Source organism: Canis lupus, chromosome 33 (genome assembly GCF_011100685.1).
Source record: "Canis lupus familiaris isolate Mischka breed German Shepherd chromosome 33, alternate assembly UU_Cfam_GSD_1.0, whole genome shotgun sequence".
NCBI classification, from domain to species: domain Eukaryota; kingdom Metazoa; phylum Chordata; class Mammalia; order Carnivora; family Canidae; genus Canis; species Canis lupus.
In genome coordinates, this window is record NC_049254.1 from 26,543,409 (window position 1) to 26,566,061 (window position 22,653).

The window sequence follows — 22,653 nt, forward strand, 5'->3', positions numbered from 1 at the left end:
ATACATAGCTAGGAATAGAAGTACTGGTTATAGTATAGGCCTAGTCTGATAGATGATGCCAGACTTTCCCAAAGCAGTTGTATCGGTTTATCGTCCTACCAGCAGGACATGAAATTTCTCATTGTTCCACATCTTTACTAATACTTGGCAATGTTAGTCTTTTTGAAGTTGGAAATGCTACTAACTGTGCATGCATTTAACATGTTAAATGTCATTATAGTGATATCTTTTTAAGTGTTTTGTTGAACAAAAAAGTATCCTTTTTTTGTGACACACCTGTTCAAGCCTCTTGCCCACTGTTGGGATGCCTTTTTCTTACTGATTGTAAAGAAGAGAGTGTGCAGAAGGGGACTCCGCAGAAGACTGTGTGGGGTCCTCAGCAAGCCTTGGCTGGGAAATGGACTGCACATGTAAAGGGCAAAGCCACCAGAGGCTTAACAGAAAGACTGCTAGGAGGTTGAAAGCAGAACGAATACAGTAGAGGGCAAGCAGAGCTGGACTCAGAATTTCTGGCTCAGCCAGAATGGTAAGACCTCATTAACACTTTGTTAATACCTTGGGCTTCTGCTGAGACACAAGAATCTAGCCCAGAATTTAATATCAGGGACTATGCTCTTGGTAAAATAAGACCTGTTCTACTTAGACCTACCATACACAAGCCCTGACAAAAATCTGCAGAGGAGACAATTTGGAGATTGAGTCCTACCAAGTGAGGGAGGGCTTGGGAAACACTTTGATTTCTACTTATCTACCTTAATAAAACACAAAATTGGGCAGCACTGGTGGCGCAGCGGTTTAGCGCCGCCTGCAGCCCCGGGTGTGATCCTGGAGATGTGGGATCGAGTCCCACATCGGGCTCCCTGCATGGAGCCTGCTTCTCCCTCTACCTGTGTCTCTGCCTCTCTCTCGCTCTCTCTGAATGAATAAATAAATAAATCTTTAAAAAAAAAAAACACACAAAATTAAGCCTATGCAAGTTCAGGGTGATCAGTTATTATCTGAACTGCCTACTAACACAAAAATCAACCATTTTAGAGAAGGATAAAAGGATCCAGAATCTTTATATTGTGTCACCCACAGCATGTACTGTACTGTTAAAAAAAATTAGACAAACAGGAAGATGTGACCTGTATTTACAAAAAGGAAGAACTGAATAGAAACCAGTTCAGAGAGAGTCTACATCTTGGATGTAGCAAAGACCATAATGCAAAAGAGAGAGAGAGAGAGAAATCTTTGCTTGCTCCAAGTTTATTTTTATATTCCCTTATACTATAGAACTACATTGTCTGGTTCAGTAGTTACCAGCCACTCGTGGCTATTTAATTTGAAATTTAGATTAGTTGAAATGAAATAAAATAAAAATTATTTTCCTCAGTGGCCACCCACTGGACACATACTGACCCCCTTTCAAGTGCTCAATAACCACTTATGATTTGTGGCTACCATATTGGACAGTACACATACAGAACATTTCTGTCAACATAGAAAGCACTGTTGGACAGTGCTATTCCAGAAGCTTTATCATTATTCCTATCACATTTAAACCTGGAATTGAATTTTGTGCTTGTCATAAGGTAGGAGTTAAGTTTCTTTTTTTTCCCATATAGGTATCCATTAACCTGGTATCAATTTTTGAAAAGATCACACTTCTCTCATTGCTCTCTAGTTTCATCTTTGTCATAATGAAGTGCCTTTATGTACACAGATGTGTTTCTAAGCTGCCTTTTTCATTTTTTCAAGTGGAATCTTCTCTTAATTTTGTATATAACCTGTTATCTGAATTTTATCTACAGTCTTTTATAATAAACCATTCTCCTATGTGAAATTTTGGATACTGTTAAAATCTAATGTGGATTGAAATGTAGACTTCCCAATTTTTGTGACCTTTACTCCTATGGTAAAACACGATAAACCATTTGAATTTTGACATTGATTATTTATTTGTGTAATGGCTTTACATGTGGATCTTAACAGTGTAAACAATAGCACATATAACCATCAGGATACCTCGATTAGAATTTACAGGACTAGAGTGACAGATTCGGGTGGTTTAATTAGATTTTAAAAGTTTTCTGAAAAACTTTGCCAATAAAAAAAATAGATAATAGTCTATTTTGCCTAACTTTGTGCCTAGTGTCTCGAGTTTTTTGGTGGTATAATAAATTTTGATATTTGTAGAATAAATATACCTTTATTGGGATTCTGACCGGAATATTTTGAATCTAAAAGATCAGTTTAAGAATTAACTTCTTTGGGACGCCCTGGTGGCTCAGCGGTTGAGCTGCCTTTGGCTCAGGGCATGATCCCAGAGTCCCGGGATCGAGTCCCCCATCAGGCTTCCTGCATGGAACCTGCTTCCACCTCTGCCTATGTCTCTGCCTCTCTCTGTGTCTCTTATGAATAAATAAATAAAATATTTTTTAAAAAAAATTAATTTACTGTGCCTGGGTGGCTCAGTTAAGCGGCTGCCTTCAGCCCAGGTCATGATCCCAGGGTCCTGGGGTCAGAGCCCCATCTCTCCCTCCACCCCTCCTCCTGCTCACACTCTCACTCACTTTCTCTCTTTCAGATAAATCAATACAATCTTTAAGTAAGTAAATAAATAGACAATAAAGCAATATTTGGCAGCTTATTTCTCTAAAAGAAAATTCTTTGTCATTACTTCTTTGTAAACCATGATCATTGCACTTCTGTTCATTTATTGAAGTGCTAATGTATCTGAATGATGCTTTATAATTTTCTGCAAAGGAGTCTTCTATATGTTTGTTAGATTCATTCCCTGTTAATTTCAGTTATATTTTTAAGTTATAAAAAATTTTTTTTAAAGATTTTACTTATTGGGACACCTGCCTGTGTGGCTCAGTGGTTGAGCGTCTGCCTTCGGCTTAGGGCATGATCCCAGGATCCAGGATTGAGTCCCACATCGGGCTCCCTGAGAGGAGCCTGCTTCTCCCTCTGCCTGTGTCTCTGCCTCTCTCTCTCTGTCTCTCATGAATAAATAAATAAATCTTTAAAAAAAATTTTTACTTATTTGTCAGAGAGAGAGCACAAATAGGCAGAGTGGCAGACAGAGGGAGAGAAAGAAGCAGGCTCCCTGCTGGACAGAGAGCCTGATGCAGGGCTCCATCCCAGAACTCTGGGATCATGACCTGAGCCACAAGCAGATGCTTAACTGACTGAGCCACTCAGGCGCCCCTTAAGTCATAAAATTTTTATTTGATTCTTTTAATAGTTTCCAAATTTCTGTAAAAGTGCTTGATCTTCTACTTTTTTGAATTATTAAAACTAGTTGCTTAGAGTCTCATAATTCCTTGATCTGGATCCCCTGTGGGTCTATTTATATTTAGGGTATTCGTTTATGTTTTCTTACCTCCTTATGTGTTCCTTTATTTTTGACTGAGTGCCAGACATAATATATGAAAAGTTGTAGAAATCATGTAAGCTTGAGGATGATGTTATTTAACCCCAGAAAGAACTTACTTTTTTTTTTTTCTTGCAGGAGTCTAGGAATCATTTAATCCAGTTTCAGTAATTGAGAATACTTAAAACTGGGCGTCAGTCCCACAGAATACTATTCTATTTCCAGTGCACAGTACTCAGGGATAGCCCTTCGAGTCACCATCTGAAGGTTGGGTTTTTGTTTTTTTCAAAAGGCCACCCACCTCACAACAGGCCCTGAACTCATATTTTTTTCTTTCCTAGGTCAGCAAGGCCATTGATAGCCCTCAGGCCCTTAGCTCCCTTTTTTGAAATCAGCAGACACCCCAAAGGGAAAAGTATTCCCCAATACTAGGCTTATCTTTTCCAGATTTCCTTCCCATTTTACATTATGGTTCCATAGTTCTGGATTTAACTTCTTGGCCCTCTGATGCCAACAGATAGATTTCCCCCTAGATTTTCTAGTTCTGAACCAGAATATCAATCCAAATGACCCTAGTGTACATTCACCATGAGAAGAAAACCTTCCTTTAGTTTTCTTTTTAGAAGATTTATTTATTTATTCATGAGAGACACAGAGAGGCAGAGACACAGGCAGAGGGAGAAGCAGGCTCCTCAAGGGGAGCCCCATGCGGGAGTCGATCCCAGGACCCCAGGATCACGACCTGAGCCAGAGGCAGACACTCAGCCACTGAGCCACCCAGGTGCCCATTCCTTTAGTTTTCTAACTGATTTTTCTAGATGGCAAGTATTCCTAGCATGCTCCATTCCAGGAAAGAAAAATGTAGCACCCATTTAAATGATTCTGATTTTGCATATCTTATGCTTCACATTATAAATCCTAAGATGCCCTTTCGAGTATCTCTCTATATAAACTCTGATAGACCAGGAATCACAATAAGTATTAAATAAAGTGAAATTTAAAATTAAATGGGCAAAAGGGGGGCACCTAGATGGGTCAGTTGGTTAAGTGTCCAACTCTCAGTTTCAGCTGAGGTCATGTTCTTGGGGTTGTGGGATCAAGCCCTGAGTCGGGCTCTGCGCTCAGGGGGAAGTCTGCTTAAGATTCTCTCATTTCCCTCTGCCCTACTCCCCTGCACTCATACGTGTGTGCTCTCTCTCTCTCAAATAAATACATACATATATACATACATACCTACGTAAATAATCTTTTTTAAAAATAAAAGCAAAAAAAAATTAAAATTTCTAATTAATTAGTGGGTAGGATATTATTACCTAAAGCAAATGACATGAACAAAGGAAGCAGGGAAGCACAAATGGCCTGAAAGGATCAGGGTCAGTACAGTCAAGATGTACAGTGGTTCTTAGCCTAACACTGGGCCCCACTCACCCAGAGGATAGATGGAAATGTTAGAGAGGGCCTAATAGCATTAAATGGACCTTAGACAATGGATGCTAAATGCTCTGCAATGAGAGGGGCAGTTTAACAGAACAGAGAATTCTCTGGCCCCAAATGCCAATGATATGAAACAAAAATGTAGAGATAAATTAAGCTTCAGGCTGTTCTCTTTCTCCAGAGGGTACTTATCTTTGTTCTGGCACCAGACACTGTTAAGTAATTGTATTACTCAGAGTAGGCTAAGCTGCTATGAGAAGCAGAATCCCAAAATTCTGAGGCTTAAGGAATTTATTTCTCATTTACATAGCAATCTAGGACAGTTTGCATAATAATCTAGGACATTTGTCCACAGTTTGGAAAGCTCTTTTCCTCCACTGATTTAGAGACCTAGGCTGCTTCCACTTTGCAACAATCCTGTCCTCTAAGGACCTTGTCGTTACAGGCACCGGTTAGGCTGGTGACCACATTCAGATTCCAGTGGTCAAAAAGGGAAAGGAAGCACGGAGGAGGCAAACAGCTGTGTTCCAGGTCCTAGCCTAGAGGTGACACGCCTTAATTTTGCCTCCCTCCATGGAGAATTTAGGAACATAGTCCCATGTATTTGAATGGCAGCTGAAACATATAATCCAGCTAAGTGCCCGGATAGAAGATAATGTATTTTGGAGAGTAAGCATAATGAAAAATATCACTAGGAAAACAATAAACAGTAGAGTTAGTGTGGGCAGCTCTCAAGTGCCAGGTCAAGTTTGGACGTGGCCCTTATATAACCACAGTGAAAGCCAGTAACTGTTTCTGAACAGGAAAGTGGAATGATTGGGATAATTATCCTAGCAATAGTGGGAAGAATAGATTGTGGAGACCATTTAAGAAACTATTACAGGAATCTAGATGTAAGAAATAAGGTAATAAGCAACTGTGGTGGCCATGGGGAGGAAAAGAGGAGACAGATACTGTTAGTGACACATAGGATTCCACTGGCAACCACTAACGTGTTTTGAACATTTTATATATATTAGCTTATTTAAGTCTCAAAAAAAACCAAACCAAACAAACAAAAAACCCCTTTGTTATCCTCATTGTAAAAATGAAGAAGCCAGGACTTGAGATTATGAATTGGGACAGAAGTCAAGTCATAGTAGGAGTTAAAGATACATGAGTGATGGGTAAATCTAGGCAGCATTTGTAGATTGTGCTGAGAAAGTTTGGCCACGAGGAGAGGAAAGATATAAGACATGAGGTAGATGGGGAAGCATCATCACGTGTAATAACAGCCTTTATAGAGCATTTCCTGTATGCTGACTGCTGAGCTGAGGTCCTGTACACACATTATCTCATTTTAGTCCATTTTAGGGGTAAGAAGACATAATTTGTCCAGGGTCACAAAGCTGGTAAATGGCAGGGTTGGCAATGTCTTCTGAGTGAAGTGAGCTATATGTTTGAAACCCAGGAAGCTCCTAGGTGGCTCAGTTGGTTAAGCTTGTGCCTTCAGCTCAGGTCACGGGTGTCCTGGGACTGAGCCCCAGTTTGAGAATCCCTGCTCAGCAGAGAGTCTGCTTCTCCCTCTCCACCCCCCACTTATGCTGTGTCTCACTTGCTCTCTCAAATAAATAAAATCTTTAAAGAAAAAAAAATTTATCTGAAACCCAGCTCAAACCCGTCTCTCTAGGTACTCAGCCCCACATTTTTCTTGCTTGCTCTCTCTTCTCTGACCTCTTGATACATCTTTAATTGTTGCCAGATGTTTGAGCACCTAATTATTTCCTAGTAGTTTCCTGTATGTTGGTTTTATATTTAAACTTCTTGAAGTCAGTGCCCATCTTCTGTCTTTTTCCTATTTTCTTGAGAATTCTAGTGCAATGTAGCACAGATTTGAAAACATTGGTTTGTGACACTGATTATTTTGTTGATTTAAATATTCCATAAAAAGTTAATCAAGGATTTATTACTGAGATAAATTATATTAGACACACATGAATCCTTTCATTTTATCCCTTTTCTTAAATAATATTTCCTAGATTTGTTGCCACTTAGCTATTGATTATATATTGAGTTATACATGGACATAGTAGAAATTCATACATATGTATTGAAATATGTATTGATTAGAGGGGATCTTTTTTTCATGCCTTCTTCATTGCAGCCTGATAGTCTTATATTAAATGTGTCTTCCACTTTCTCCACAGGTAGATGCTGGCTGGATTGGATTTTGGTCCATAGTTGGAGGCTGTGTTGTTGGAATAGGTATGGCAAGGTGAGGATATTTTATGTTAAACATGTGAGTGGACCGAACCAAAAGCAAAAACAAAAAAGGCTGCTTTTGATAAATATTAAAATTCAGGGGAAAATAAAAATGTAAAGGTCAGAGAAGGGCACTTGTTCAGACTACAAGAAAATTTACATGCAGTAAGAATTTGCTGCTACAAGGAACCTTTCTCAGGAGCAGTCTGTCCTAAAATGCTTTTGGAGAATGAAGATGTATTTCCAGTGTAATTAAACTGCCTCTCTCCATATTATTGGAGAACAGCATCTACAAATGGAACCCAGAGAAAGGCAATACAATAATAAAGGCAGATTGATTACTTATCAAGAATAGAAAAGATTTTTTTATAAGAGCATCTCTAGAACATTCCACGAAAAGGGAGTATCTGATTAGTAATTTATTTTTGGTCTTTTTTGGCAGGTACTTCCCTGTGTTTATCCCATTTTGATGAAAAATGACCATAAAGACTTCCAGTTTCACCAAACTCCCTTTGATCTTAACTCATTACAAGAACACATTTTTTAGAATGAGTCAGAAGAAGGAAAAAGTCATTTTTCAAAAAAAAGAAAAAAATGGAAATATCACTTATACAGGTGACTGCCTGTAAAACCATTCTTGATATTTCCAAAGAGATAGTACTCATTCACTTCACAAATCATTTACCCCATTTCATCAAAAACAGAATTAGGCAATCAACTTTACCAGAAAGAGAAGAATCTAATTACATATTTGGGGAGATCAGATAAGATATGTAAATCACCTCAATTTCTAAATACTTAAACATAATTGACACAGGATAATATATCTAGACCTTACAGTTTGCATAGTGTTTCTGGGATAATGAAAGAATAAATTGACACTCTAATTTCTAAATCACTCTGGGGTTTTTACAAGTTGGAGAAATACAAGACTAAGATCTAAAAGCTAAAGAAGAGGAATAAGAAGAGAGCATTTGTAGAAAATCACTAGACAGATACTGAAATACATTGACCTGTCACATTTGACAGAACTTTATCTAATTTTTCTAATTAAATCTCCAGGCCAATTATAGTGAGTCATCATTAACCAAATCCTATTCTGAGCACCAAATAGGTCAAAGAGGGAACTGTTACATATCAGAAATGACATCTCACGTATACCTTTTGCTTTCTTTTTCTATATGTAAACCCTTAATTTTATCTCTATAGACACGGAGCTAGAAGGAAAAACGAAAGTGAGGACTTTTCTGTTTTTAATTTGTTGAAGTGGAAATTCTAAAAACACTTCCCTTACTTTGGGATCTGAAATCAATTGTGGCTATCTCCTAGGCCTAGAATCAATTTTAAAGTTATGTTCATAACACCATTTTGGATTATGAATCCCTAGAACAGAATATCCTCATAGACATTAGCACTTGGGTGATTTTTGTGTGTGTGTGTGATTATGTTACTAAAGGCAACTACCAAATGTTCTAACAGTACACTTTGATGATATTACCCCATTTGAAAGTACTAGGTCTACAAAAATAGCAGATCACAGTGTTTCACTTATTCTTCTGTGATCTGGCCCTGGCAACATTCTCACTGTTCAACTTTTTTCAGTTCTGATTGTACCAGAAAACTATTTTATTCCCTCATACTTCACCATCTGCCTGTCAGACAAGTACATTCTTGCAGCATACCAAAACATAAATCAAAGTGTTTGGTGGGTGTGAAATTATAACAGTTTTTGTATTTTCTTGAGGGAGATTTCTATCAAGCTGTGGTACATTTATTTATCAGAGCACATAAGAATTTTCTGCTAGTAAGCTTTCATGGTTGAGAACAAACCTAAGTCACTGGGCAAAGATGCATCCATTTTTTCCACCAAAAGATGGCATCAGCTGTCATAGGAAGCTATTTTAGTCTACATAACACTTACAAACATGATTAACCTTATCACGTCAAATAAGCACAAAAGGTAGTATTGAAAATATTAAGAGGGACAGTAATGGAATTACAATAGAAATTAAAATCAGTTTTAAAAACCTTAAAGTAGAAAAAAACATGGTGAATGTTATTTGGGATGAGATCCGTTTTTCTATAGTAGGAACAATTCTGAAGGACAGAGTAAGTTGTATGTAGGCACAGTAGGCACAGCCAGAGAATTGTGCCTGTATAACCAACAGTTAGGAGATGAGGGAAAGTGGTTGGCAAATAGAGTTGTGGCTCATAACTAAACAGTAAGCGTCTCTACCATTTGCCTTTTAATTTCATGTTAATTCAGAATAAAGCAGAAGTTTGAAAACTTAGAATGCTATGAAACCTAAGTCCCAACGTTTGTAGGATAGTATTCGTTATTCCAGAGCTACATTCTTGCTGTCACAGCACTTTCTAAAAGGGAAGACAAAAAATAAATGCAAAAACAAGAGAAATACCAATAGAAATAAATGCTATGAAGAAATAGAGTATGGAGATGAGATGGTGAGGACTTCTTTCATGAGCAAGGAGGGTCTTAGTGAACTGAGACCTGAATGACCTCTGTGGAGTAAACAGGAGTAAGTCAGGGGAGAAATGAGAGTAACCAGCATTCCAGACAAACAGAACAAATGCAAAAGCTACATAATTGCTTTGGGAAACAACCCTAGCTTGTATGAGAAACAGAAGCTTAACCACCTGGAGAAAATAGTAAGGTAGAGGGAGAGTGGAGCCAGAGACCAGATCCTATCAGAACCTAGGGGCTCTGGGGGTTTTTTGTATTCTTTGAGTTTGAATTTTGGAGAGTCATCTTTGCCAGTTTATGTCAACAAGTTAGCCTGTTTTCTAAAACTAGGATAATATGTGCTCATTATAGAATGTTTGGAAAGTATACAAAAATATTTTTAAAAAGTGAAAGTAGCATTTAAAAACACAGAACCCATCCTATAAATTATAGATCTGAAACAGACATCACATTTTGTGTGTTATAAAACAGAAAAAATATTTGGCACAAAGTAACCTTTTATCACATCATACAAAATGTACCAGTTAAAAAAATTTTTGTTGCATACTGAAAAAAGAACTCATTGAAATTTCTTCAAGAAATTATTGTTTAATGAAAGTGTGTCATTAATTTAAATAGAATTTTAAAAATCCAGTTAGAATTATAATAGAACATTGTTTCTTTTCAGGTTCGCAGATTTTATCAGGGGTATGCTGAAATTAATTCTTCTCCTCCTGTTTTCTGGGGCTACGCTATCATCCACGTGGTTCACCCTGACCTGTTTGAACAGCATCACACACCTGCCTTTAACCACAGGTGAACACAGACTATTTTGAACTTATATTGAATAGGTATTTTCAGTTCACAAAAATATGTAAACTGAAAAGTAAGAGTTTTTCTTCTTTTCCATAATTAATGGAAATAGAATAATTATTGTTATAAAACTGACAAATGTACAAAAATGTCCCCCTTGTCCAAGCATCAAACTATCTTCCCACCTAAAAAAGAGTTCAAGGAACAATTTAAAATATTTTCATTCGTATTTTACATATGGAAAAAAAGTATAATCTGCCTTTATAACAATCCCATAATTGAATGCATAATCCAGTAGGTGGCTATGACTTGCAAATGGACTAAAAAATCTACATCTTAAATAGTCTTTTGTTAAAGGAAAGGAAGAAGCTGTAACAGAGCCCTCTGGGTCTATCATAGTATCCCAATTTACATGTATGTGCTCTGTAATAAAAGGACCAGCAATATATCTATCAGAGCCATCAAATTTTTCAAAGACAGCCTTTATTTTAGAGTTCCTACCACATTTACAGTGACATTTTTATGGGTTACCCTATATCCATAATTACCAAACTACACCAAGCCAACTTCCCTGGAGTGCCACAGCAAACTCACAAGGACAACATGGGTTATTTTCTGAAGGAAATACAGGGATATTCCACATTTGTCAGACACTTTGTGACCCTCTAGTTCAAGAGAGTTCCCAGTTTCATCATTAGATCCCTGCTGCATTCTTTTTGATAATATCATATCTTTGCAAAGTTTGGTTTCCTGCAATTGCTATGATAAAAACTAAATACTGCACAAAAATCAGGAACAGGATGAGGGTGGTTGTCTTCTGATTCTAAGATTTTGATTCCAAGATTTGAGAAGTCATGCAGTGCCCATCACATGTATGTGTCTCATTAGTAAGCAACTGGGGTTGAGAATGAAATAAAAATATATTTCCTCCAGTATATGGGTATATAGTTTTTTAAATGGCCACTGACTTGTTAGGACATATATATATTTATTAAATGATTTGGCCCCAACTATGTAATTAACAGAATCATCAGTTATTTCTTTTGGCCTTGGGCACCACGAAAAAATTACTGGGGCACTAAGGGTGCTGTGGAAGAAAGTTTGGAAATTTCTGCCCTGTACCATCCTACCAGGAATCCCTCTTTTAATTTGTATTGCTTTGCCTATAAAGCCCATTTGTCCAGAGTAATAGTTTTTGGATACTGTGCACTTTTTATATACTAACATTTTTATATTAGGGTTTTGAGCAGTTTTGGCAAGTATTTGGGGCCAGAATTTTTTGTTTTATTTTATTAGGGTATAATTTCATAATTTAGCAGTTGCGCAACATTCTGGTAGAATAGTTTTAGTTTATAACTCTTCTTATTCATGGCATTATGCTCAGATACTTTTGTGTATGTGGTACTGTATGTCAGGTATGTGTCTGTTAGATTTTATAAGAACAAGGCTATGAGTACATAATGAACAAACTTTTTGCCCTTGATTTAAGTGTAGCATATTCATTATAAGATATGATATTCATTAAATTTTATGTGTTTTCTATTTGATATGATAAAATTAATGGTTTTATCTCTGGGTGGAAGCATCAAGAAAATTCATTTTTTTTTTACCTCCCTTTCTGTCTAGATCTGTAGTAATGAGCATGTTTTACTTTTATTGATTTTTTTTATGTTTTACTTTATAATCATGAAAAAAGGATGTATTGAAAACTGTACATCTTTTTAAATCTTAAAGGGAAATTGATATAATTGACCCTGGTCAGGACTGTGTTTTTCCAGTCTGTCCTTGAAAATAATCACGTTGGACAGAAAGGAAAGCAGAATTCTAAATTAAGTCAAGGCCAGAATCAAAAGATTGAACTTGACATGGCCATCTTCACAACCACTGAATTCATAAATTCTACTGTTGTTTCCAATTGCAAGTCATTTTTAAAAAAAGATTTTATTTATTTATTCATGAGAGACAGAGAGAGAGAGAGGCAGAGACACAGGCAGAGGGAGAAGCAGACTCCCTGCAGGGAGCCCGATGTGGGACCCAATCCCGGAACTCTAGGATCATGCCCTGAGCCAGAACTCTAGGATCATGCCCTGAGCCGAAGGCAGAAAGAAGCTCAGCTGCTGAGCCACCCAGGCATCCCTGCAAGTCATTTTTGAATGTCACTTAGAAACTCCCGAAAGAAGGGGGGGAAAGAAACTCCTGATAGATAAACATTGGTAACTTAGAAATATACTGCATTAAAAACTAGATTTTCACATTCCTTCTCTGAATGATCGTAGTGGTATTTTTCTCTCTTCCCTGATACCTCTTAATAGTTACTTGAGTGTGTGTCTTATCTCCCCTTCCAATCTGAAAATCTGGAGCATGGACTGTGCCTTATCAGTTCTGACCCCAACTCCCACTCCACTACCTAGCACAAGTCCTGAGTAATGAATGAATGAGTGAATGAATGAAGTGTATATTATCTCTATTTTGCATCTCCGTAGGTATGACTTATTGCCGGTAATAGCAACCGTGGCCACTCTGTTATTTAGCATTAGCTGTATGCAGGCAAAAGGGCACATTTTAATGGAACAATGGAGAATTTGAATAAATCTGTCACAGATACTCTTACTGCCTTTGTAAAAATCTGACCTAATTCCTTTTAAGTAAAAGAGGTTTCATGAACAAGAACTTACTACAAAATCTAATTATAGACAAATCTAGACCTTTAGACTGATATTTAAAGCAAGAAATGGCAAATTCATATTTCTTTTTTACCAGTCTTTTTTTTTTATGAAAGAGTATCCAATCTTTTTCCCGTTTCTAGTAAATTTAGTATTCCTGTTGTCACTTTAGTTTTTTAAGATTTTATTTATTTGAGAGAGAGAGAGAACAAGCAGGGGGAATGGCAGAGGAAGAAGGAGAAACAGACTCACTGCTGAACAAGGAGCCTGACATGGGACTCAATCCCAGGACCCTGGGGTCATGACCAAAGGCAGACACTTAATGACTGAGACACCCAGGTGCCCCTCCTGTTGTTACTTTTAAATATCAGAAGAATCTACATGAAAAGTGTGAAAATATATGTGTTAATTATTGACATAATCAGAAGGTGTTCAACCTGTGGGTTAAAACTGCTGCTACTGCTAAAACCTGTTGCAATATTTTTGTGGTCCACTGATCTGGGTATTATCATTCCCATCTCTATAGAAGAAAAACTGGATCATTCCATTCTACCTAGAGGTGCACTGTTTTAATACATGTACTTGCTTATGTACATCCCCTTGGAGGCTATCAGCAGTATGCTTTTATTTCCTTAAGGAAACTGAGTACTTAAAACTGTATTATATCTTTATTAATTGAAGTATCTTCAGTAGAACAAATAAACTCATGACTAGATAATGTTAGTTTCAAAATCTTGAAGCTTATTCTATATACAAAATTATAAAAAGACATTTTTCACCTTATCTGAAAAGTAGGCCCTGTTAGCCACAACTCACATAGTCATTTTTCACTGAACAGATAAATGCTTTGAAAATGGCATTTTGAAAAATGTTGGCACTTTGGTGTTGAGTTTGCTGAAACAATATAATTTGAGTTTTAGTAGAAGTTGCCTCAGGAGGTTCTTCATCTAATTCAAGTTACTTAAAGACCACAGTGGCGAGGTCAGAAATAGGTAGTGGTGAGTGGGAAGTAAAGGGGAAGATAAGCTAGACGCCCACCCCATGAGAGTTAATAGGGGACTACAAGCTGACTTCAAGAGTTATTTGAAGAAAGAAAACGTATTCAGTTGTATTGAAAGACACGTGACATGTATGGGCTAGAGAGTGATCCTCTTAATAGAAATGAGAAAATTCAGAAAGGGATGATGAGCATGATTAAAGATATGGACACATTTTTTTTTCTTCAAGTAGGCTCCATTCCCAACATGGAGCCCAACACGGGCTTGAACTCACAACCCTGAGATCAAGACCTGAGCTAAGATCAGATGCTTAACTGACTGAGCCACCCAGGCACCCCTGGTTTTAATTTTAAGGAAATTAGGGATTTTAAGGAAAGAAAGCTAAGTGATTTAATTATTCTTTCCAACTTTATGAACTAGAAGTGACTGTTACTCATATTCATGATTGATCAAGAAGGGAAAAATAGAATATGAATTAAAAGAGAATGGATTTGTGAAAAATCGTAAATGTAAGAATCTTGAAATGCTGATAGGGCCTACTGAGCAAGAGCATATAATGTTTATCAGTAGAGATTTTCAAGAAGAGAAACGAGTCTCTAAGCAGATTCTGTTTCTGGAAGGTAGAGGGCTTGACCAGGTGATCAGTCAGTGTTCCATGGTGTAACAACGCACCACATTCTGCAGAACCATAAATCATTCTTTGGGAACTTAAAAGTTACTGATTAACCTATACCTATGATATCTGATAGCATAATCAATCTCTACTCTGGGCCCACTATTTCAAAGGATTATTAGTTGTGCTTCATTTCTGGAGCCCACTTTGCCTTCCAGCCATAAGAGACTCTAATTGTCAGCCTTTCTAGGACTACATGAGCCAACAAAGAGGCTAGACAAGGGACACCCACAAAATAACACCATACAGAAAGAAAATCATCGACATTAATGAATATTGGAGCAAAATATACCCTATCCTCTTTTGGCGCCACAGTTTCATGAGTACATGAAATATGCAGTAGCATATTTTCATCAGTGGCAGATCATGAAGGCCACAGCAGTCATTTTTAAGAAGCAAACGTGAGGCCAAGAGGAAACGCCCAGCTCAACAATATAGAAATTTTCTTTTTTTTTTTTTTTTTAAAGGTTGTATTTATTCACTCATGAAAGACATAGAGGGAGGGGCAGGCTCCATGCAGGAAGCCCAATGCGGGACTCAATCCCCGTACTCCAGGATCACATTCTGAGCCAAAGGCAGACACTCAACCACTGAGCCCTGCAGGCATCCCAACAATATAGAAATTTTCTATCAGTTGTGTGTACATACATATGTATGTATCCCACATTTTGAACACATCCAAAACCTATGAAAAAAGCTGTGCCATTAACAAACGATGTGAATCTTTACCATTTCTCTTTATACGTGTGTCATTATTTCCTGAAGGAGTATTTTCATTTGCAATATCAAGTTTAATTTAGATTGTAGAGAGATATTTTCAATGAAGGTCCTTTATCATAAAATAAAATTCCATCAGCATGCGTAATAATAAAATTTACCCAATAAAGTAGTATTAACGTTATAAACTGACTCTTTAGGGAAATTTCTTGATTCTAAACCTTAAAACTTTTCATGATAAAAATTTATTGTGCTATTTTTAACCCTTATTTCTTATTTATAATAATTTTTAATAAAACTGTAAATAAATTCTTTATTATTCTTATCTACCTAGAGGCACCCATAAAATTTTTGTTTTCAGTATTCTAGTTAAGTACTCTACCTAAATGTATTGAAGTTTGTTATTGATCTACCTGAATGAACCTTAGTTATTATCTGATATAACATATTATTCCAATAAGTGACTCTCTTCCATTACAATCCAGATATATGTCCATCTAACTGCAAATGGAATACCACCTGAAGGAGGAAGCCATTCCCTGTCCCATTGTTTGTCCGCCCTGGGTCATGGGAAATTCTTCCTCTTATTGAGATAACTGATTGGGAGCAACACAGCACACAGGGCAATTCAGCCCCCTCCCCCTTCTACTGACACCCTGAAAACATTATACCTGTCCTGTCTGGCCTTTGCCTTAACCTAAGCAGCCCTCAGCAATCACAAGCTGTCCTCATCAGACGTGGATTCCCAGCCCTGAACAGTGTAGTCAGCCTCTTCTAAACCTACTATAACTTGTCAGGATTTTCATGAACACCAGTTGCCAGTAGAATTTAGCTCACTTTTCCTGCTGTACTCAGCACCTCACACTGGGGAGTGTTGCAGCTCGTGATTAGACATAGCTTTTTTTGTTTTGTTTTAAAGAATGAAGTACAGTTATCTTCTTAGCACTGTGCGTATAAATGGCTGCTAGCTATTAAGCCATAGGTGTGGGTTGTGTTCCTTTAGATGAGGAGTGATGTGTCCTGTTCACGTTTCCAACAGAGCCACTTACATATCATAGGTGCCTAATAAATGGTTTTGAAGAAAGGCTTATTTTTTCCCTATTATATACTTAAACACTAATTTTTGAACCCATTTTACATTTATCATGATTAAAGTTCATCTACTTATCTGTAGATGTAGTAGATTAAAGTTCAATTTTAATTAATTTTATTAAAAATTAATTAATTTTTTCATCTTTAATTTAAGATTAAAGATGTAGTAGATGTAAAGATTAAAGTTACTTATCTGTAACCTTTTGGTGTTCGGTTTTTTGTCGTCTGTCTTATGTGCGATGACTTCCAGCTTTTGTACTGATCACAGATTTGGGAAGCATGCCTTTTGTGTTAATACCATTAAATAAATACCAAGTCTTGTGTTTTCTGTTTGTCTTTTGTTTTTTCAGTGTGACACAGTGGCTTGGTAGAAAACATGCTACATTCTGTAGGCCTTAATTATATTATTTTTAGCAAAGCTAATTTATGTTGTTCTAATTAAGTCATTTCGACTTTCAGAACTTTGGTCACTTGATCTGCAAAAATCCTTTACCTGCTTCAAAGAGTCGATAAGATAATCAAATATGATAATATATTTGAAAGCAGTTTTTATTTTTACTTTTAAAAGATTTCATTTATTCATTCATGAGACACACACAGAGAGAGAGGGGCAGAGACACAAGCAGAGGGAGAAGCAGGCTTCATGTAGGGAGCCCAAAACGGGACTCAATCCCGGGTCCCCAGGATCAGGCCCTGGGCTGAAGGCAGCGCTAAACCACTGAGCCACCTGGGCTGCCCTGAAAGCAGTTTTCAAAATGCTCTAAAAATTATATGAATCCAAGATATGAAGTTATTTTTGTTATTAATGGTATCTTGAGAATCTTATTAAATGTTAAATGAAAGTTCTTTTTTTTTAAGATCCTATTTATTTATTTATTTGAGAGGGAGAGAGAGAGAGCACGAGCAAGGGGAGGGACAGAAGGAGAAGCAGACTCCCCACTGAGCAGGAGGCTGACATGGGGCTCGATCCCAGGACCCTGGGATCATGACCTGAGCTGAAGGCAGATTCTTAACTGACTGAGCCCTCCAGGCGCCCTTGAATGAAGTAGTACTTATCTGGAATTTTGCCATTGCTTTTACAACACTAATCACCTGAGGTCTGAGTGTTTGGATTAGTAAAAATGTATTTTATACAGTTTTATTTCCCTAAAGTTTACTAATTTGGTTTGTCATTAGGAGGACAGGGGAAGTAGTACTTTCAGGGTTATGATCCAATTCACGTTCTTGAAATACATTCGTTGTAACTATATTTTGTGCGACATAGGACTTTGTTTTTTTGCAATTTGAATCGTGGGCCCATGAAATTTTATTAACTTCTTTGAAAAAGACTCTACATCAGCATTGTGTTTGTTCTGCTAAATTACCTTGACTTCTTAATTGAAAGGCGGTTTATTATAATTTTAGTATCAGCACTATAGAAAGTCATAGAAATATTTAACAATCATGTAGGTTGAACCCTCTCTGACGAGCAGGAAATTATCTTGTCTGCCTGACTTTTAATAGATGACATTCACCCACTGGATCTGCCAAACCAGTGTATAAAGATACTATATCAGCCTCCAAACTGAAAACTCAAATGGAAGTCAAATTCAAATTGGCTTCTACTTTATGCATGTCCCAGAGCACTGGGGAGTATATGAAATCGGTCCTGACACAGCTACTTTTCCCCAGCTGATTATGATGATCTTAGTTTAACCCTTTCCTGCCTAAACTATTTTGATTCTTTATGCAATAACAAGTGTAAAACAACCTCTTGGTCATCATTTTTATAAAATACAAGAAGCAGACCCCGAGAGTGAGAGAACCAACGGAAAATACTTGCTTTTCAATTACTAGCCTCTCAAGTTATATCCTTTTCAGACCTCTTATCCTATGCTTGCGTAATAGGAATTCTTATAAACTGAAGTGGGGGGCTCCTGGGTGGCTCAGTCTGTTGGGCGTCTGCCTTCAGCTTGGGTCATGGTCCCAGGGTCCTGGGATCAAGATCTGCATTGGGCTCCCTGCTCTGCCGGGAGCCTGCTTCTCCCTCTCCCTCTGCCTGCTGCCCCCCTTCTTGTGCACATGTTCTCTCTCTCTCTCTCTCTCTCAAATGAATAAAATCTTTAAAAAAAAAATGATGTGGGAATATTTGTGTCAAGGATCCTGCACAAGGGCTGGGTTACATGGCTCCCAGATGTAGACATCAGGTCTCTGAGTCAGGCCACCCAGTGATAACCAGTTCTGAATCAGTGAGCTAAGAAACTTGGATGAGGGGGAGTTGGATCAGCTGCTATTTCATGAGTTTACAATAAAATTCTCTTTGTGGTTAAATAGTTAAGATATGAACAAAGCAAATAATTCAAATTCAAATAGTTGTAAAAAAGGTATAAGAGGAAAAATATCTACCCTCCTGTGGCTTCCAGTTTTTCTCTATAGAGGCAATCCTGAATATCAGTTTCTTGGGTATTTTCTCATAGAATTCTGTAAATTTACAAATGGGTGTATGTGTATCCGTCCTTTTTAAAAAGGTAACACACTTTTTTACACCTTTTTCATTTACATACCTTAGATGTCATTAATATCAGTATATACAGACTTACTTCCACTTTTAATGGTTGCATAATACACCTTTGGATGTTTGATAAATTTTTAACCAACCAACCTCCCTATTGGTGGACATTTAGCTTGCCTTTAATCTTTTAATATTACAAACAATATTGCAGTGAATGTTCCCTATGTTCTTGTACCTTAATAGCTATAGGATAAATACCTAGAAGTAGAATTGCTGGGTCAAAGAGTAACCGCGTAATTTAATTTGATGGGCATTTTCAAATTACCTATCAGAAGATAAACTATTTACAGTTCCATCAACAATGTTTAATTACAACAGAAATTTTATCTTTCCAGTAATAAACATTTCCTCTTCCCTTCCCAGAATTCAGATACTTAGGAAACCAAAATCAGATTTTTAATGAGCAGGAAATGAAACCAAGGGAGTGGGATGGTCTTAAGGAGTTTTCAGACAGGGCCACCTGCTTCACCAGGCTCTACTTTTCTGAGAAATCCTATGTGTGTGTGCCTGTGTGTCTGTGTGTCTTTCTGTCTGTTTCTCTCAGCACCGTGTTTGATAAAAATCAATAAAACCAAAGCTCTCTTTTCAGGTCTTCATACCAATAGTCCCCTTTCTGTGTGACCTCATCATTACCTTATCATTCTTGTTTTTACAACGTGCAGTTATTCTAATATATACAGATTATTGGTAATTTTTCAGTTATGTTAAGTTGCCTAATTACAAATTACACGTGAGAGTTTATTTCTTTCAAAAATGAAAATGCCAGGGATGCCTGGGTGGCTCAGCGGTTGAGTGTCTGCCTTCGGCCCAGGTTGTGATCCTGGAGTCCTGAGATTGAGTCCCACATCGGGCTCCTGCATGGAGCCTGCTTCTCCCTCTGCCTGTGTCCCTCCCTCTCTCTTTGTGTATCTTCCATGAATAAATAAATAAAATCTTGATAAATAAATAAATAATAAAAATGCCAAAAGGATTATTTCCAAACGTGTTTTCTAAAAATAACTCATTCTGTTAGTGGTTTGTGAATCCTTAGAAGTAGCATTTCCTGGTTCCTAAAAGTCTGATTTTTTTTCCTGTCATTTATTTCAATATTTTCTTACTTTAAACTCCTAGATTCATCCGTGTTTGGGTCAATAGCCATCTCTGCTCTGATCACTGACTGACCAACAAATGATTATAAAGTGTTTTGTAGGAAGAATAATAAACAATACAGTGACAGTTCATCTCCCTACATCTCCTAGTGCACCACTAATGAGTCACGTGTAGAGGGGAATGTGTTGATTGATTTATGTGATCTGTGTCTGGCAAATACCTAGTGAGCATGAGGGGTTTTGGCTTTAAGAATCTTGAAAATTCCTTCATATTTTAAGTGGTATTTATTTTAACTATCAGATGTTTCCCATTTAATTCTGTGAGTAGTTCAGTCACTGCTCCAGCCAGCAGTGTGTTCTTTAATCACTGTCATCCTTTTGTTCTCTCTCTTCATGTGTATCTTTTAGTCAAAAAAGTCAATATACTCACCAGTATTTGTGTTAAAGAATCACTAAATATTTTATAATCCGGAAAGGCTAGTGTAATTGGAGGAGGAAACAGAAGTTGAGGGTACTGTACAGAAATTTTTTTCCTTAACAAATACTTTAAAATATTTTCCTGAAAAAAAAATAAATACATAAAATATTTTTCTGGGAGTTCCCCTCTACTGGCTACATGCTGCCCAGTTCATGAATCATTTAATAAGCCAATTAGAGCTTTAGAATTTAAATAAATAAATAAATAAACAAACAAACAAATAAATAAATATTTTCCTAATAACCTTAGGCTTAGAATAAATTCTACTCCTATATCTGTGAGTATGATAAACTCATTAGTCTATAAGGGATATGTTTTAAGTTTCTGTAGGATATCATTTTTTTTTTTTTTTTTTTTTTTGCCTCATTGGTTCTTTTTTCACCTTCATATTTAAAGTAATGAAGGTTTAGAACGCTTGGGTGGCGCAGTGGCTGGGTGTCTGGCTTCATTCAGCCCAGGGCGTGATCCTGAAGTCCCGGGATCGAGTCCTGCATCAGGCTGCTTGCTGGGAGCCTGCTTCTCCCTCTGCCTGTGTCTCTGCCTCTCTCTCTCTGTCTCTTGTGAATAGATAAATAAAATCTTAAAAAAAAAAAAAAAGTAATGAAGGTTTGTATGCAGACAGTAGCTGTGAAATAGCTATTGGGAGTGGGGTACATTTCCCTAGACATTCTTCTAAGAATGAGAATAATGTCCTTATTCAAAGATTTCACTATTGGGCAGCCTGGGTAGCCCAGTGGTTTAGCGCCGCCTTCAGCCCAGGGCACGTGATCCTGGAGACCTGGGATCAAGTCCCACGTCAGGCTCCCTGCATGGAGCCTGCTTTTCCCTCTGCTTGTGACTCTGCCTCTCTCTCTCTCTCTCTCTCTGTGTGTGTCTCTCATGAGTAAATAAAATATTTTAAAAAACACAAAGATTTCACTATGGAATAGGGTTAATGGGCTTTTTATTGCTAACCTGGGACCCTAACATTTATTATACATCCCTGGGTGAAATTTTTTTGTGTTCCAAAAAAGCTATGTAATTAAAAAAAAACAGTTGACATAAAACTCATTCCAATATTGAAGGCTAATTCATTTTAAGTGTTTCTTCAGGTATTATGTACTGGATATTTTTATGTTGTACTTGAGGATAATTACTAGCCAGTGCCTTTAAATATCTAATTTTCAGGAACAACGTTTCTTACATTTATTCTTAGATTTTAACTTCTCTTTAAAACTATTGAATGAGTTTAGATTTCAAATTAAGTTGCTATATTTTATCTAAACATCTGTCAGACAGGAGACTAAAGAAGAATCCTTTTAATTAGAATTGGTGGTAAAATTGTTTCTGTGCTTTGGAATAATCCAAACCAAAAAGACAAAGCAAGTAAATTGGTAATCATCCTACAACAAAACCTTCTCCCTATCCACAAAACCTGAGCAAAGAGTTGACAGATAGTGATACTTTGTCAAACTTTATCAACTACCATTGAAAACATATGAAATTCCAGAGTTGATACTTATGAAAGAGAATACCCAGAAGATCTATCTTATATGACTTACTGCTGCTACCATGAAACTAAAATGTTTGTGTTTTTATTTTAGTGACATTGTATGCCTCCTGCATTCTCCTGGGAGTGTTCTTGAATAGCAGTATACCTATATTTTTTGAGCTTTTTGTGGAAACTGTCTACCCAGTTCCAGAAGGAATTACTTGCGGAGTTGTCACTTTTTTAAGTAACATGTTCATGGGAGTACTTTTATTTTTTCTCACATTTTATCACACAGGTAAGAAATTTGACTTTCTATTTCCTATCTAAATGTGTTACGAGAGAGGTTTGTGGCACTGATATATAGGGAATTTATATGGAGAATTCTCGCTAAGGCAAATTAGTTTATTTGAACTTTAACGTGCTAGTTAAAAACAAAAACAAAAAGAAGATCCTCGGTTGTTTTTCTTGAAATGCATCTTTGCCTGATCTAATGCACCCTTACTCCCTAGAGTTTCTGGTTTAATTAACCTGGACTAGGGCCCTGCATTTGTATTTTTTAAAGCCCCCAGGTAATTCTAATATGCAGGTTCTTGTTGAGAACCACTGGTAAAT

General features: G+C 37.0%; 1 protein-coding gene across 1 annotated transcript in view; it reads left to right on the forward strand.

Moving 5' to 3' along the window:
- Positions 1-22,653, forward strand: part of SLC49A4 (solute carrier family 49 member 4) — an 81,804-nt gene that overhangs the window by 40,712 nt on the left and 18,439 nt on the right. The window contains exons 6-8 of the mRNA XM_038583038.1: positions 6,982-7,049; positions 10,186-10,313; positions 22,154-22,336. Coding sequence (XP_038438966.1) covers positions 6,982-7,049; positions 10,186-10,313; positions 22,154-22,336 — 379 coding nt within the window. The remainder of the gene's footprint in view (positions 1-6,981; positions 7,050-10,185; positions 10,314-22,153; positions 22,337-22,653) is intronic.